Source organism: Cupressus sempervirens, chromosome 3 (genome assembly GCF_028749045.1).
Source record: "Cupressus sempervirens isolate cs-2001-9-10 chromosome 3, ASM2874904v1, whole genome shotgun sequence".
Classification (NCBI taxonomy): domain Eukaryota; kingdom Viridiplantae; phylum Streptophyta; class Pinopsida; order Cupressales; family Cupressaceae; genus Cupressus; species Cupressus sempervirens.
In genome coordinates this window covers 813598293-813617183 of record NC_143120.1, presented here as the reverse complement: position 1 = coordinate 813617183, position 18891 = coordinate 813598293, and the positions used below count along the sequence as shown (strand labels likewise).

Here is an 18891-nt window from a genome sequence, read left to right as displayed (position 1 = left end):
TGAGATCTGATATTTTTTGAAATATAACAACATTTTCTTCTATGACCACGACTGCGTGAAAATCCTATTTTCAAGATCAAACCTTGGAAAAAAGCATCCTTATCAATCCTTCAACCAAAATCGACCATAAAATATGGTATAGCTCTTAGGCATTATTAGAGTGCCAATATGACAAACATCTCCACTTGTTGTAGCAGGCTTTGAGATTCTTGGTCCACAAGAGGCTCCCATAACCTAAATATATGCGTTTTTTAGTTTTTCCTCAAGGAAGCAAGGCTCCTGCTTCATCTCATCCACAACTGCTCTGGATTATTAAGATTGTGTCCTGGTGGATCAACTTGTCAACAAGAGCTCATTCATATGAGTTTTGTGGTGAATGGCAACAGCCAAAAGAAATATATATTATGAAATACACACTGGCCTATCAGAGAAAATATCTGTATCCTTACACTATGAGAAATAGATAACTTGCAACATGATACACAAGTTAGGATTGACTTTGATTATTTTGACCTAAAGCTGATTGTATGTCAAGTGAGCTGTTGAGAGTCTATTAACAACTTCCCGTGTTCGGATGTGTGGAATTGCTCCACACATTGATCACTAAGAGAGAAGCAGGAATATTTTTCCTTCCTATAGTTAAAATTAAATGCTATACAATGTGAAGTTCAATGAACTTAGTATAATACCTTTTTCTATTCTTTTTTTGAAAGCATCATTTGGCATCAAGATGAAATGGTAACTCTCAAAGAACATATGTGCAAACAGATGAATGTGGTGACAGACAGACAATTTTTTAGAATAAACTAGCTAAATTATTTCTAATGGAAATCTGCTAATCATTAATTGCATCTTTCTTTCATCTTTGCCTCAAAATGCTATTCTGTTTACAAAGTTGAATGAAGATAAAGTTTTGTCCTGATTGATGCACAAATCCAGCATTTGTTACCATAAGGGCAACCTAGGTGTATGAAATGTTAGTTAATAAAAAATGGTTTTCCAAATCAGAGTTGGAGATTTGAAAACAAGGTTTAAAAACAATACATTACACTCCAAGGTTTTTGAATGGAAAACAATCAACCATAAGGGTTTATTTATGCAACTTAAAGTAATGATTGTCATTGAAATGCTGCGGCTATGAAACTAGCAATTACTAACGACAAAGATACAAATGTAAATGTAAATGAAAAGGTGCTTGACTGGACACAGCATGTAAAAGTTGCTGGAATTGCGAAAAAAGGTCATTACTGACTTTCTTGGCTGGTCAGTTATTGCATGGACTGAAATTTGTTTGCAACAAGGGCTCCCCACAGGATACTGGCATAAAAGGAGAAAAGTGGACAGTGGTTATTTTAGATTGTTCTTGACTGGAAGGCCGAAGATATAGATTACAATGCAACAAACAAGCCACTTACCAAAAAAACTTTATGTAGGCAACATCTCAATTCTGTGGATAAAAAGAAACTAGTGTCTAATTCAAGGATGAAGGTTGAATAGCTCGATTGATTATTGCAATATTATATGTGCAGTAATAAGCATGTTTTTGTCTGAATATATTGTCAAAATGACAACATAATGACTAACAATTGCATAAGTTTGTCTTGACTGATATACTGTTTACGGAATTTAAAAAGTGCTTGTACTCAATTTTTGACTAATGATGTAAATCTCACAATCTTTGAAAGAAATTAAAAGTATATAAACTTTCAATGTGTTTGCAAGAAAAGTTCATTCCAACTAGAAAATGAGAGTGAAATATATGAAAAATTCAAGAGTAACCATGACATGATCACAAAAATCTGAACTGCACTATGTTGCCAAAGATCTTTACATTGATAAGAATCTTGGACATTATACATGGAAGGCTATTCACTTTTTTCTTCATGAAAAGCATCTTTAGTCAAATTCCAGAGATTGTTAGTAACAAATCTTGCAAGAACATTTTGTACAATATATGCAATTGAGAACTGTACAATTTTACATCAAACACCACATGCAAGTTGTTCCAGCACAAATGTGTGCTCTTCGCAAGAAATGTGCAATTCAGAACGGAGATTGGTCAGTAAAATTTCTCTTTCCCAGCTTAATGAACCTTGGGCATGAAAAGCCTCTAACACAGAGCGATATGCAAATAATTCCAACTTATGTGTGGATACATTGTGCTCGTCTGCCAGGCGAATTCCATTTTTCTTTTGCTTCTTCCTAAGTTTAGGCAGTTTTCTGGTGTTATAGTGAGAAGCATCAACAAAAATGCCCTTGGCATGAAGTGTCCCTTTGTCTACATGTTGTGCTGATTCTGAATGCCTAAATCTCTTTATTTTGTCACATTTGTCAGGACGAAAGCCCTCATCTACCTCATACATACTTTCTACAATTGCATTCCCTTGTTTTGATGTCTTCCGTTTTCTTGCCTACAAAAATAATTTTAAGCATGTGTTAGATACACTGGTGTAAAGGACTCGACATCTTAATAAACAAGTCAAGTTTTTAATAATATTCTCAACATAAGGTTGTATCCCAAAATTCAAGTAGATCCAAATAATACAATGCATGATGCAACTCTCTGACAATCAGACAAGAACCACCCCTAATAGAGCTAACAAAGTAAGATTGATATAAAAGTGTTCATATGAAGATCCAAAATTCTCAGAATTGCTAAAAAAGCCTATAGGTAAAGGAAGATGAGATCTCAAATGAATGTAAAGGTTTGAAAAGCTAACATGTGCACCAAGACATAACTAAATGAAATGGATATCTTCCATTACAAAAGAGAGATTAAAAGTTTGTTCCAACTGTTATATTAGATACCTACCTTCTTAAGATCTGACAGTGCCATGAAAACCCTTCTAATTATCAATAAGAATCAGTTATATTACTAAATCTCAATGCTAATATTCTAATTATTCTAAACCAATTGTTTCAATTTTATACACTGAAAACTCAAAAACTTGTAGCAAAGATACATTGATAATTATAATTCCTCGGGGCCCAATAGCTTCTTGATATGTCATACAAGGCACAAGTAGTAAAAAAGGGCATACATTTCTCCAGGCATAAAGATATTAGACAATTCAATGAATGTAACTACAAACAAAAGGCAATCAAGAATATGTTATTTTCCAGAAACTACAAGATCAAAATGTTTGATTCCAATGGAATATTAAACAAATGATATTAAGTCAAAACAAAGGCCTGTAAACTTTGCCCAAATTCTTAAGTTATTAGAGATATTTCGGTACATTTGAGGATTGTATTCATTAGGAACTACACTTAAGCTGGATATTTATTGTATTGTATGGGTAAGAAAGATACCCTTTCTCACTAGATAATAAAACCCATGTTCAGTGATCTACTTAAAATCTGGTAGATTATCTTGAGATTAATGTAATCGCCGAGGATAGTGGTGTCTCTATATGATAGCAAGAATGCACTGTATTTTGTTAAACTCGTGTATTGGAAGAGTAGGACGTGATATATTACTTCGTAATTCATTGTGAACAATGATACTTTAGAGTACGTAGTACATAGCATGGGATATAAATACGACATCTTTACATGTTATTTATTAATATCATTATGCACAAGATCATTGCACTTGATAGTGACATGTGAGATACGACTTGGTTGCCTTTACCATAGATAACAGTGGCATGCTCAATTACCTACTAGTGATAGGTTATGTATAGAAGATATTTCGTTCTTTAAATTATGCCTTAATTATGTTGAATTAGGTCACTGTGTTTAGTTGTCATATATGTGAAACCCTAATGCTTAGTAGAGACTTCAATTTACCATCTACGCGGTACTTATACATGATTAAGTAGGATAGAATAAAAGCTGGGTGCTTCTGTTATATGCTCAAGAGGCAAAATATTGAGCCATTCTTCAAATATTTTCATTAACAACACGACAGAAGTTAAACGGTTAAAAACAATTGCCAAACAGGTAAAGGAAAATATTTACCGGAAGAGATAATGACCATTTCCCATTCTTCCATTCCTGCCTGGTCCGAATATTGGAGTAGGGGTATCTCATGCAATTGTCATAGCAAGGGAAGTACACACTATAATATCTGTGAGGAAGAACCTCTGAGATAACACCTTCCCACCAACAATCCTTGTCAAGAACCTCAACTTGATCACCACCTGCCCAACTAATAATGTTCATCTCAGGAGAGCGCGGCCTTAATTGGTTGCATTGTAACTCCTCCATCAGAGGATGCCCCTCATCTGTCTCAAATTTATCGTACTGGACACGATAAATATTCCCCTCCTGAGACACTATAGCACCCTCAAACCAAGCCCCTACAAAACCAGGTTCCTTGCTGCATGTTTCGACTTCCATACCATTTCTGAACTTCATCTTTATACCTCCAAAAACACTTGCAAGATGCTGCTTCTTCTCAAAATAAATTAATAAATTCAGACCCAATTCAAGATCAGCTAACAAGGCAAACGAACTAAAATAACCATTGAAGTAAAACAATGTGAAAACTCTGTAATATAGCGACCACAAATCCTGGTCACATTACGTGCTGCTGAAGCCTCTTAAAATTCAGGAAAGTTTCTTAAAGTCGGACAACAATGCATGCATGCACGCTCTGTTCCGGATGTTTCTAATTCTCTCACACTGTATTGCCATAACTCTCCAAACTATTAATAGCATGCAACCCTGGAGTGCCTGCTACATTAGTCAGTTTCCTTCAATTCCCACACGCACTGCATTGCCTAAGCCTCTACGCATAACGCGCGTATGGAGAAAAGGCTCCAGTTTCAAACTTTCGAAAACCATAATAACTTTTTCTTTATATTATTATTTTAATTTTTTTACTTTTTAAAGTTCAGAAGGTTGCATCTTAATGCTGGTGGCTATACAGCCACGAAAATGCATTTCCTATACATTGCTTTTTCTAACTTTTTAAAAAATTAATCAAGTCCTCTCCTCCGTATGGAAGTGCATTTTAGTATGGCCATATTTGTAACATTTGCGGACCCACAAATTTATGTCCATTGCTCATTATAGTAGTAGATTGGAAAGTAACATATTTCTAACTATTTTTCAAAGTTTTATATATGTGGATTGGATGTTGTCTATGGTTTTGGTTTTGTTTTTCATATTATATATTCTTTATTGTCATTTTTAAATTTATTTTTTTCCGTTTACTATTTTAGAATATAATTGTGATTCAATAAGTAGTATATTAAAAAATTACATTGTATTTTTTAACATTTTATATTTTAATTGTGATGTCAATGCTCACTTCATTTTAATTTTACAGTAAACTCTAATTTGTCTCAATTAGTTTAATTTTTATTATTTTAGATACATGTTTATATTTTTAAATATTATTAATATGTATATAAAAGATTTGAATTATATTTAGTTTATATCTAAGATATATTGTAGGGTGTGATTTGGAGCTATTTGATGCTCTTAAGGGGGGTGCACTTGGACTTGCATCATCAGTCTCTAACATTTTGTGACGTTAGAAGGTGATATTGAATGGTAGTGTCTAGTTTTGTCACCACTTGTTACAAATTTTAATATAGACTTTCATACTTGTTAAAGTTAATACACATGTTTAAGATATATTTGTAATGTCATTTCATGAACCCAAGTGTTCTTATCTTTGAAATGTATTGTATCTATAGTTCTAAATTAAGTTTAAGCTATTTTAGATATATGGGTTTCCTAAATTTTATTATCAAACAAAAATATTAGACACTTCTCTCTTCTTCAAACAATTATAAAACAAAAATAAAGGTACATATTACATCTATCATGCTACAATACTCTTTAAAATATCTATAGTCCATTTCCAATTAGTGGCCAAATCAAAGCCTCCCTCTTATGTGCTTCAAATTGATAGATCAAAATCATAGATAGTTTAGCCTTCATTATGGAAAAAATATCATTACCTTTCATAATATGATTTGTGATTGTTCCTTTTTTATGATATATAATGGTGATATTTTTAAAATATATTTGTAATGTCATTTCATGAACTCGACTATTCATATCTTTGAGATATATTGCATCTATAGTTCTAAGATTAAATTTAAGTTATTTTAGCTTTGTGGGATTCCTAAATTTTATTAACAAACAAAAATAGTGAACACTTCTCTCTTCTATATAAACATAAAAAAACATTATAAAAAAAAGCTACATATTACATCTATCATGTTACGATACTCTTTAAAATATCTATGGTCCATTTCCCTTTAGTGGTCAAATCAAACCCTCCCTCTTATGTGCTTCCAATTGGTAGATCAAAATCATAGATATTGTATCCTTCATTATGAAACAAAAAATCACTATCTTTCATAATATGATTCATGATTATTCTTCTTTTATGACATATGATGGTGATTTTTCTTTAACAACGTCCCTCTATTTTATTAATGCATCTACGGATGATGGTATTGATGAAAAAAAGTGTTGCATGGTATTGTCATTGATGTCAACTTGATAGGTCTTGTCATTAATGCCAATTTGAGATCAGTAATATATTTGGAGAGGTTGGTAGATATTGTGGGGTGAGTGATATAGAAGTTCATCAGATGTATACATGGAAGAATATTAATCTAGATGATTGATATGTATATGGTGAAACCTTGTTGCATATACATTAGGCTTTAGATACGAGATGTAGCTACATTTTGTTGACCTCGTGCTCAAAGACATAGTTGGTTAATTATTGAGATTAGATTGATACTTAAATTTGATTGAAGAAATCTATATAAGGCTTTAATAGTGTATTTCTCTATGATTGAGTTAGTATTTTGGTCTCCTTGTCGTATTGCATGTTCTAGGTGTGTGATTGTATTTTTAAAATTAACATTTTATAAGGTGTCCCTTCCCTAATTTTTAAGTTATACAAATTTGTGTAGCAATAGTTATATGTATGTTCTTTTATAATGTGTCTCAATTGACTCACTAAAATGTTCCATATTCCTTTTTTGGAATTCATATATTAGTGTGGACTTGGGAATCTATTTTGTAAGGTATAAGGATATAATGATGATTGGTGTTCTTCAATGCTATATCTTGTATGTGAAGTATCACAATTTATTTGGTTTGTCGTGTTTCTATTTTTTTAGCATGGTTATCATTTGTGTCAAGATTTAATAAGTGATTTATTTTAAAGATGAATTTAGAAAGGTTCTTTATGGTCTGCAATGCTTTCATTTTTGTCATATATTATGTTTTTGGCTTCTCCATGGTGGTGTAAAGACAACCAAATAATAATTTTGATAGTTGTGTTGATACTTGGGTCGATAGTATAAGTTCCTTCCATCATAGTTCATCCTAACCTATGTAATTTGATTTGGAGGACGTGTTGACGTTTTCATGGGGTATAGTTATGCATTGAATTGATTTATAATCATAATATTTCCTAATGCATGTGTTTAGAGTCGACTAATAAAGTGTTTGTTAGAGTAAACGATTAATTTTATTTAATTTTATTAAATTACCTTTACTCCCTACTTAAGATTTCACTTTATGCACATGCATAATTTCTATTTGATAATTAATTATTGAATATTAAATATTTTTTACCTCTTAGGGTTTCCCTTTTAGAGTTTTACAAACTCCTCTATTAGGATTTATCTATTGTATTTCCATCCATTCTTTCACTCTGATAATATATTCTTGCATGTTTTCAGAGCCACACCCTTGCCTTATCTCGTCTTTTTCTTCTCTATGGCAAGTTCTTGCATGCAGGTGTTCTAAAGGATCTGTGGATTTGTTCTCATCAACTCCTTCATGGTATCAAAGTCAAATCTCCTGTAGCTTGTTCTTATTTGGAGAAAAAGAGGAACAAGGGTTTGACAAAAGAAATTTGGGATTTTTCAGCTAATTTGAGAGTTTTTGGTTGTAGTTTTCAAATCTAGTATTCTTTGCAAAATGTTATTTTTTATTTTTTTTTGCATACAAAAAATAAAAATAAAATGAGCACTTTTTAATCGACAGGTGCATGTGAAAGGGTATTTTTTGGAGAAGGAAAGAAATTGTTTTGGAGGGCACATTGAAGACGGTGTTACCTGCAACTCATAGCAGTGTCCTTCTTGATGTGGTTTACTAGACCTACACCTTATTCCTATGAATTTCATGCATGAGCCAACGTCTGCATTGGTAGATTTGAAAAGGCAGAACTTCAAACCCCCTATGAGCATCGTACTTTGACCTATAAATTTTTTTACCTATGATTGCTATCTAGATCTAGATGGCTATTTTCATCAATATTTTTCAAAAGGTACATGTGATTCTAAACTGAATCTTTTATGTTCTTTTCTTGTATATGAATTCTTTCTGGCATTTGGGGTTCAATTTTTTGCATTGCGGGGGGTAATTTATATTATTGTTTATGTCATTTACATTAGTAAATCAAAACTATTCAGAAACAAAGACCTTCTAAAAAATGGCTAAGACCTCTTCTTGTCTAGTTCCTCTAAACCCACATAACTATCACACATGGACAACTTCTATGACATGGCTTCTCCTTTCAAAGGGTTTGTGGTTTCGTTAAGATGAAGTACAACCAAGTTTACAAAGGCCTTTTGAGGTCATACAAAACAGGAATAAGATGGATGAGGCCATGGGTTTGATTTCTTTGAATGTTTCAGACAACTTAGTTTCATCTTGATGGGTTAAATTCCCCTCACAAAATGTGGGCCAAGTTCAAGGATTTGTTTGGTACCATTAATGAGTTCAAGGCACTTCAGATCGAGGCAGAGCTTACATCACTTGTACCAAATGAATTTCCCTCTATTGAGGACTTTCTGATTAGGTTTAAATATAGATCTTTGTTACATGATTGTGGGAAAGTGAAGACTAATAAAGAGTGCATTTATCTAATTCTGTCAAAGCTTCAAGGAAACTTTCAGATTTTCTCTTCTACCTTCCATTCCATAATGGATGCTTTGGGTCCTAGATTTACCATGCCCACCTTTGATGTATTTTATGATCATTTAACTAGAAATCAATCCAAGCTTACACAATTAGATACTCTCATAGGATCAAAGAACTAACCATTAGTTTCTTAGACATCTATAGGGAAGACGAGGTAAAAATTGAAGCCCAAATAAGATTTAATAGGTAGTGAGAGTTCCTCGAAGCCTTCTCCTAAATTAAAGGCTCGAAAAGCCACTTCAAAGGGTAAACCTTCTAATTCTAGTGAGTCTACATCTAAGACTAAAATTTTTATAGGTGATCCTTGTTGTTTTTGTGGCAAGGAAGGACATCCAATTTCTAGGTGTTGGAAACATCTTGAGGCTTTAGAGGAGGCCATGTAGAAAAATAGTATTTCTTCTCTAAAGCCACCACCTCCTTCTTAAGGTAAAGGACATGCTCTTTCTGCACGAGAATTGGCTTCTTCAGTTACTTAGATTATTGATTCAGGTGCTTCCCACCATATGAAACACTCACCTAATTCGGTTACCTCACTTGCTCATAATATTACTACATATATTACAGTTGGTGACTTCACACATCTTTTAGTTTCAGGTTCAAACACTATCTCTTTATAGGGTGGTTCCCTACAGGATGTTCTCTTGGTTCCAACCACTTCTACGAACTTCCTATCTGTATTCCATATTTGTCATTTTGGCTCTAATAAGACAGTTGAGTTCTCACCACATGACGTGGTTATTTGAGATCTCTATGATCCTAACATGGTTTTTGCTACTGGGAGTATTGATTTATAGTCTCACATATCAATTTGATGGCTTTGAGAACTCTGATTCTTTAGGTGATTCTCTTTTTGGACATGCAAACACAGTGAGCAAGCTTTGGCATGAGTGTTTTGCCCATGTCAACTATAGATATTTGCATCAAATGAGTACACAAGAGTTATTGATTGGACTACCTTAGATCTCTTGTACTAACAGTGTTTGTAAGGTTGTGCACATGGAAAACATCACAGCGATCCATTTCCAGCAAGTAGATCCACACGTGCTAAGGAACCATTAGAGTTGATACATAGTGATCTTATGTCATTCCCCACTCCATCTTTTTCAAGTGCTCAATATGTGCTTATCTTCATAGATGACTTCTCTAGATGCGCATGGGTGTACTTTTTGAAGTACAAGTATGATGTCTTTGATTCATTTCAAATCTTTAAGACATTTATGCAGAAGAGGTCTACTCTTTCTGTCAGGCATATACACACTAACAATGGTAGGTAATATGTGACTTAGTCTTTCAAATATTTTTTCACTAAGCATGGTTTAGAACATCAGTTCATAGTTCCACATACCCCTCAACAAAATGGGGTAGCAAAGAGAAAGAATGGGACATTACGACAAATGGTCAATTGTATGATACAATCTCAAGCTATGAGTTCTTCATTTTGGGTAGAGGCTAACAATTGTGCCAACTATATTTAGAATTGGATACCTTAAAAGGCATTGCAACATTTGACTCCTAAGGAGGCTTGGACTCATTTCAAGCTTTATGTTTCTACATTTCACATTTTTGGTAGTGAGGATTAGGCATTTATTCTAGATGCTCAGATTAAAGACATCAAGAGGAAGAGCCAACCACTCATCTTTGTTGGTTATTGCGAGGATGTGAAGGCATACAGGTTGTTTGATCTTAATTCTAGAGAGATCTTGTTTCAGCGAGATATCTAGTTTAATGAGTGTTATCCTCATATGGAACCTCCATCACTAGCTTCTCCCTCACTACCTAGTACTTCCTCTTCTCCTATATAAGATTATGTATCCTCTAAGGATGATCTTGATAATGATCCACCTTCTCCACCTCCACCAAATTTTTTGAGAGTGTCTAAGTTAGCTCGTGATACTGTAGATGCAACTAGAGCTATGGCAGGAGATCCTTCATATTCTTGTCACACTTGTACTCAAACATCTAGTACTAAACTATTGAGTCATGCCATTTCAAATGATCCATTGAGTTTTTAGCAAGTGACAGGACACTATGAGTGGGATAGAGCTATGGATGAGGAGTACTCTTCTTTGATGAACTACACTTGGGATCTTTATCCTCTTCCAAAAGGAAGAAAGTTGGTTTGATGTTGTGGGTGTACCGTACAAAGTATATTGCAAATGGTTATATTGATAGGTACAAGGCACATCTTTTTGCGAAGGGTTTTTCACAGGTTGAGGGTATTGATTACCCTAAGACCTTTTCTCCTATCATCAAGATGAATTATATCCACCTTGTACTCTCTCATACAACTTCTTAGGGATGGACGATATTTGAGATGGATGTGAAGAGTATCTTTTTGTATGGAGACCTACATGGGGATATATATATGCAGCAACCTCATGGTTTTGTGCAGGAATTTTCTATGGTTTGCAAACTTTGAAGGTCTTTATATGGGCTCAAACAAGCCCCTCGAGCTTGGTATGGGAAGATGGATTCCTTATTACTTGCTTCATACTTCACTCAGTATCATTTTGATCCTACAATGTACATTCAATGTCATGGGGCTAATTTATTGATACTTGTGTTATTTGTTGATGATCTTATTATTACAGGTAGCTCATGCTCTATGATTCAGAGTGTTTAGCGAGCTATGAGAGAGTAGTTTGAGATGATAGACCTTGGACTTATGCACCATTTTTTGGGCCTCCAAGTTTAGTCTTTGGATGGGATAATCATACTCTACCAAAATTATGATGTTGATATGGTTCATAGATTCAAAATGCTTGATTGTAAGCCTGCTCCTACACCTTTTTAGTCAAGTGATTTTTTATCTACCACTTACGCTACTCCTATAATGGATTCCACTTTATACAGACAATTTGTGGGTAGTTTGTTGTACCTGATGCAAAAATGTCCTGATATATCCTTTGAGGTTGGACTTGTTTCTAAATTCTCACATGATCCACATGAGATTCATTTGCAAGCTTCCAAACATATCTTGAGGTACATACGAGGTACTACATATCAAGGGATCCTCACATTGTTGGTTATGCAGACTCAGATTGGGCTAGTGGTATTGATGATTGAAGGTCTATTTCTAGCTTTTTCTTTTGTCTTGGTTCTAATCCTATCACATAGTCTTGCAAGAAGCATCATGCTCAAACATTATCATCTACAGAGGGAAAATATAGGGTAATTGTGCTAGCTAGTTAGGAGGTTTTATGGCTTCGATAGTTGATGAAAGAGTTTGGATTTCCTTTTGATAGTTCCACCTTTCTCTGGTGTGACAATCAAAGTTCTATACACATTTCCCACAACCTACTTGAGCATCAGAGGACCAAACATATTGAGCTTCACATGCACTTCATTAGGAATTTGATTTAAGATGGTTGTCTTATCCTAGAGTGCATTCCTAATGCCGAGTAGGTTGCAAACATCTTCACAAAACTTTTTTCATCCCCATGGTATCTTCAGCTACATTTTGTGCTTAGGGTGAAGGTAGTTGTCCTTGGGGGGTCTCACTGATAAGTCCTTCCTTCTTTCTTTTCTATTTTTTAGCTTCTTCTATCTCTTTTTGGAGTAGGGTTTTTCCCACGTGGTTTCCCCTATTTTTATTGATCTCATATTGGTTTTGAAAATTGAGTGTCAACACACTTAAGACATTTACTTAGTTCATGTTGATCTAGTGATGCATATCGAGTATAATATGTAGATACAAGACCATGCCGAATTGCAATGAGTGTCAAGTCACTCAAGTGCTGAGCAGATAGACCATGCCAAGTGATTCAAGTGCCAAGTGAGCAATAGATGCTGAGCAATTCAAGTGTCGAGTCAGAACCAGAATTATAATATATGCCAAGCATCAGAAATCGAGCAACACAGATTGGACATATTTTTTTGTTATGGCACAACTAACTATGTAAACCAATTTTTAGCTGAATTAAGGATAGATTTTGATTCTTTAGAGATAAGGATGAATCTACATGTAGATTCCCTATGCAATTACATGCAACCAATCAAAAAATGGAAAGGTTTAAGTGGAAAAATGGATGAATCTCAGCTGTAGATTCATACCTAACCCTAAGCCACTTCAGTCTTCTTAAGAAGGACAAAGCCCTAAATTTTAAAGAGAGAGAAGAGAGTTGAGAGCATTGTGAAGGAGTGAATGATCAAATTAGAGATGAAACAAGATAGTTTGCAGAGCATTCAAGGTAACTTAGTAGTGAAAGTGAATTGCAGAATTAGTTAAGTGAAGAACTATGGATAGAGGATACAACATTGTCACATCAAATTGTGAAGGATTAATTAGAGATTGGATAGAGGTGATTTATTATTAGGCAAACAAGTGCCAACCACAAGATCTATGTTGAGACATTTTGATAGGTAATTTTAGTTAAATCTCTTAGGCAAAGTACTCCTAATAAGCTTTACCAAATCCTTTAACAGGGTGGCATTCCAACTAAATGATCTAAAAGTCCTTTAACCAGGCACACTTCTAACAGGGTGTTGAAATCCTCTAACAAGGTGGGACTTAACATTCTTTGCAAGCCTTTAACAGGGCAGGCCTTTTATAGGGCAGATCATGTTTCATGGTCAAACCATTGTAACCTTAATTGGCTACACCTTATTTTTGTTGTAGTGAAGATTTGTGGTCGTCATCCCCACCCCAGTTTTACCTTCTCATTTGGAAGGTTTTTGGGTAATCGTACTTGGTGTCAAGTGTGTGTGTTTAATTGCTTACATGTTTTAGATGCATTTACTTTACATGTTATTTTAGTATGTTAATGCATGTGATGTATGAATAGTGTCATGCCCAAAAACACCAACTAGTTATGTTTTAATATTTAAAAGTGATAATAGGATTACATGTAGTAAACAAGTATTCAAATAAATTCACTAAACTTCCTTACGCACATGTATAATTATAAAAAATTTAAAACACAACTCAAATGCAAATTTTCTTAACATATTTTAAACTTAAAAATGCATAGCTAAGTATATATATGAACATGTTATCTGATTAATCTAATTTAAACGAATGTGATTACCAATCATAAAAATGTGCAGTAAGGTAACACCGTCACATCTGATTTTAAATTACATACGCAGAACTAAAAACAAAGCTATAAGATTCAATGCAAGTATATTTACTCAATCTCATTTTTCTATTAAAACTACCTGGTTCAAAGGCTCCGCCGAGAAAGAACTAGTAAGAAAACCTGGCTTCGTTGCCACTTCAACAGAGGTTTAAAATACATTTCTACACAGGATTCTAATCCCGAACGTAATTGAATTTCAACAATCAATATACATTTCCATCATGGCCCTTAACAAGGGTTCCATATCAATTTTTGCAACACATTTCTAAGAACTATGGAGAGAACAAAATTTGATCAGGTGACAACAAGCATGACCAAGAAACAAATCAAACATGCATATTCATACAAGGTTTTCACAATAGGATTCACAATGAATCAAAACTAGGGAAAGGTGGATTTTTCCAATAGGAGATGTCAAACACAACACCAAACCAGGTGCCCAATCGGGGCTATAAATCAAGAACTTCCGTTCTTCCATTCTTACATGCCAAAACTCATACATGGTTTGTGCTGACAGGTAGGGTCCCATAACACCCTACCCTCTCTCCCTCTTCTCGTCCTGAGAAGAGACTCTATACTGTTGGAGTCCAACTAAAAGGACCTTTCCCGAAATTGGCCACTTCTACCCTCTCCAAGGGTGAGTAATGCCAAAACACCCATGCAAGAAAATCTCAAAATTCAAACATAAACAAGAAAAGAAAACATTAAAAAAAAAAATGGTTTTCAAATCTTCCCAACATACCCACAATCATACAAGCATTCAACCATCAACAAGGTAGCATAAGCATGAGACAAACATGAAAATCTGAACAAGGGAGATGATAATTCCTACCTGCACAAAGAGGTAATGGCAAATGAATAAGTTTGAGTAGAGCTTTTCCCTTTCTTGCTTCAATCTTCCAAGACTCCTCTCTAAATGTAGAGATTGGGTAACCACCTAAACTACTCCAAGAAGGGCCTCTAAATAAGCCTCAAACTCAACCACCAAAAAGATCAATAACTTCTCCCACCCATCTACAAATCTAGAAGCTCCTAACTCAACCCATACTATGGTTAACCACTAAGTGGAGGTGAGGTGAGACAACTCATGGTAGCCATAGTCAATTTTCGCACAAAAGCAAAAAGAGACTTTTTGAGTGACCTCAAAAGTCAAAAAAAGGGGCTTAGGGGTTGGAAAAGACCCCCAACCCATACCCATACCCCTTGGGTATAAATATTTCATGTTTTAAAGCCTTAGGAATAGGTTTAGAGCCAAACAAAAGCTAGAAAATAATTAGGACCAACTAACAACTCAAAAATGCAGATTAAGCACTAATTCGGATTAGGGATGACAAAACTCGATTAAGCACCAAATTAGCAAACTGACACTAACTTAAACCAACTAGGTCCAAAGGTTACACAGCTAACCCTAATCAGCACACTGAAGAACATAAACAATTCATGAGTGTCAAGCGACACTAAAAGAACATAGTTACGAACATTAACATTCACTGAACATAGAAAGATACATACATACATCTCAAAATTAAAATACTTGAATTACGAACAACAATGTTTCCACAATGAGCACATAGAGATCAATTTTGTTCCTCCGTCGATTTTTTCGGCTAGAATATTTGCACACTCATTGCACACATCAGTAGTCCCGTAAAATCACATGTACATATGTATATAGGAATCAAAAATTCACATAAATTGAAACATACATCAATCAGGGTTTCTTTCATCCTACTTATATCCTTAATTATAAAGATTCCAAAATCAATGTGTTAATCCTACATTTTACTTAATTCATCAACATACATATACATAAAACCTTAAATGACGAATGTCAAATATCTGAAAGTAACATCACACAACAAGAGATAATAAAATATGTTCAAGCATCAGATAATGTCTCGACATCTCGAGTCGTGAGTATCAAAATAATAGTAATGTATCACTATGCTACGATGGATCGGGGCGAACTCAGAACATAATGCTTCAATTACTTAACTATTTAATTCATTTCTACTCACATTTAATCATCAACAATTACATCATCAATATGACATATAACTTATTTCATTAATTCAGATTAAATACGAGAATAATCATTGTTAGGCATGCATATACCTAAACATCATAACATCACCAATAGTGAATATTGAACTATCTAAATGCATATAATCCTAATCATTGAGGTAACAAAATCAATAACATCATCATTAAGTGAAACACTTTGTATTATTGTTAGTGCAAATTAATGTTTTAAACAGTCGAGACAACATAGTCGTTCTCTAATCTTTAAGTATTAAAGCATTGATGTATCTGTTGTTCTCAATTTTCATTAGGACATTTAAAAACCTACAACATTACTCCATATCCATTCAAATATCCTACAACAGATTTGACAGAGAAATTCATATTTAATAAGTACATGCGAGGAGGGACCTTACATCCTCCCCCACTAGCCTTTGACTTCCTCCCGGAAGTCACACAACTAAAATGTTCGTTCTATGCTAGCCCTTATCTAGACGTATTCCAAGATATCTAAATCGATCATATAATCTAACAGCTATCGTATTTCAACGCAACATTGTCTACTATAAAACTTGCTAATTTAAGTCCAATTATTTATTTGACACTTAAAGTTACTCCAATGATCTATCTCAATTTTATAATCCTTTTCTAAACAAAAACATTTTTAATAAAATGACACTAAGTTCCAACTTAAGAACAATATGGTTATTAACATTAAAATAAACTAATAAACTAATATCTACTATTAACTTTAATTTATTCTAAAATTTAAATTAATAAACACTAATTACTAACATAATGGTTCTAGATCACTTCTTTAACGAATTGAATAAATTAACTATCTTAACTTACCCAACATATTTAAACCAGTAACAAAACTAACTAAATTAAAAGAAAACTTTATTCCATAAATAAATCTTACTAATCTAGAAATACTTTAATAATAATAAAATTAAAATAAAACAACACTAAACAAAATTGAATTAAATACTTAAAACTTAAAACTATCTAAAACATACTAAAATTACTAACATTAATTAAAATCTAATATTTGAAATATAAAACATACAACTCTACTTCCCACTTATTAATTATACTAAATCCTAAAACTTATTTTGAAGACTTACTAATACTTTTCCAACTAACTAACTAACTACAAACCTTAATTGCTAATTATACTAACCGCTACTAAACTCCCTACTCCCTTAACCATCTTCTACTAACTCCCAAAACCCCTACTCACCTATCCCAAGGTTACATGGTGGCTCCCCATTGCTATCTATGTGGGCACATGGGCAAGGACATTGTCCATCGTGCAGGGCTTGTTTCCCACTCTTCCATGCTAATGTTTGAACACTAACACAAGTCTCCCTCGTTCCGCATTGGCGCAAGGCTCTAAGTTGCTCCACTTGGTACCTTGCGTACCTTCTTCTATGCAAAAAGATAACTTCTTACCCAACTTAATGCGCCCAGCCTTAAATGCGTGGAGGCTTTATTGAGCAAGGTCAATATTTGTTATGTCTTTAGCTGCATGTGTCTGCACCCACGCTAGGAACAAGGACTAAATTGAAAGTACGTTAAGGTGGTTGAGAATATGAAGGATAGAATAGGTTTGACAGAGTTCCAAATTTAATACCAACCTGCTCCCTGCCCATTCGATCATGTCACCACTGACCAACTGGATTTGGAGCATGGAATACTTGTTGTTGAAGATTTAATTACTTGACTTGCTCCATTGGAAATTTATTTCAAAAGAGGAATGTCAAAATGTCATGAGGGTGCATGGGGTGGTATTTGCTCCAACCACTTACCATCTCACCTGAGCACTTAATTTCATGTCTCAATTTTCTAAGACTTAACTATCTCTATGGGCTAGCGTCTAAGACATGGCAGCCCACCCTCATCATTACCTTGCTGACCAAAAGGCAAAATTAGATGCGCTGACTTAAGCTTCTTGGGTATCGCTTCAACTCCTTTATGAGATTAGGAGGCGTGAAGGAAAATATGGGTAGGTGGGTCCTTTTCCTACCTCTTTCCCATAAGCCTTTCCTACATTTAGACTAGGTATGAGCGCTCAGTGTCATTGAGGCAGCATTCTTTTATGTTTTTTTTTTTTTTCTGTTTACTATTCCATTGTTGAATGTCCCATCTAGTTGCTGGGTCGACCCTTCCTTGGAAACTCCCATTTTTAATACTGTTCTGACTTCTTATTTGAAATTATAGTGCCTGTACCTTAGGTGCTTCTTTTATATTATTTTAATATGTTATGCTTTGTTTGTTACTTAAATGATCTATTATTTTATTTAAAAGATACTATAGGATATTTTCTTATTATTATATTGGTTTGTATTGTGAGAAAGGACTTATTTTCCTCTTCCATACAAATTTTGTAGGATTAAAATGAGCACTTCCAGCAGTATGTATGTATATATATATATATATATATATATATATATATATATATATCCCAACTATATTTGTGACAAGGTTAGTTTGGTAAAATCCCTTTTAAATAATTTTATCCCATCTATGCAATCCACCCAAAAATCCTCCAATGTGGGTTTGTGAATGCAATTTTGGGATCCACACAAATTTTATCATACAAAACCCTTATTTCAAATTGAGTTCTTTCAGAAAGAGTCAACAACTAATAACTCTCCATAAAATTTTCAACACTTTTGACAATATTTGGAGTTTTTAATGAGTAGGACATAGAAATAGGAAAGGTGAAACCCTACTTCCTCATGCTTCAATATTTGACATCTACCATAGCCATATGTTGGCACATTTCTAAAAATACTAGGAGGTTCAAATGGTGTATGGGAAGCCATGAGGGTTCTTTCTCAAAGCTCCCTATCCTTAAGTAGGTGAATTGTTT

General features: G+C 34.0%; 1 protein-coding gene across 1 annotated transcript; it reads right to left on the bottom strand.

The window, feature by feature from the left end:
• Positions 1-1982: 1982 nt before the first annotated feature.
• Positions 1983-4362, bottom strand: LOC149569280 (uncharacterized). Its single transcript, XM_089816863.1, has 2 exons — positions 3964-4362; positions 1983-2411 (listed from the first exon to the last, which is right to left on the bottom strand). The coding sequence occupies exons 1-2, from the start codon at positions 4360-4362 to the stop codon at positions 1983-1985; spliced, it is 828 nt and encodes a 275-aa protein (XP_089672989.1).
• Between the last annotated feature and the right edge of the window lie 14529 nt (positions 4363-18891).

Coding starts and splice junctions, on each gene's coding strand:
- LOC149569280 (XM_089816863.1), bottom strand. CDS start 4,362: ATGAAGTTCAGAAATGGTATGGAAGTCGAAACATGCAGCAAGGAACCT. Junction 2,412..3,963: donor AATGGTCATTATCTCTTCCG/GTAAATATTTTC, acceptor TTATTTTTGTAG/GCAAGAAAACGGAAGACATC.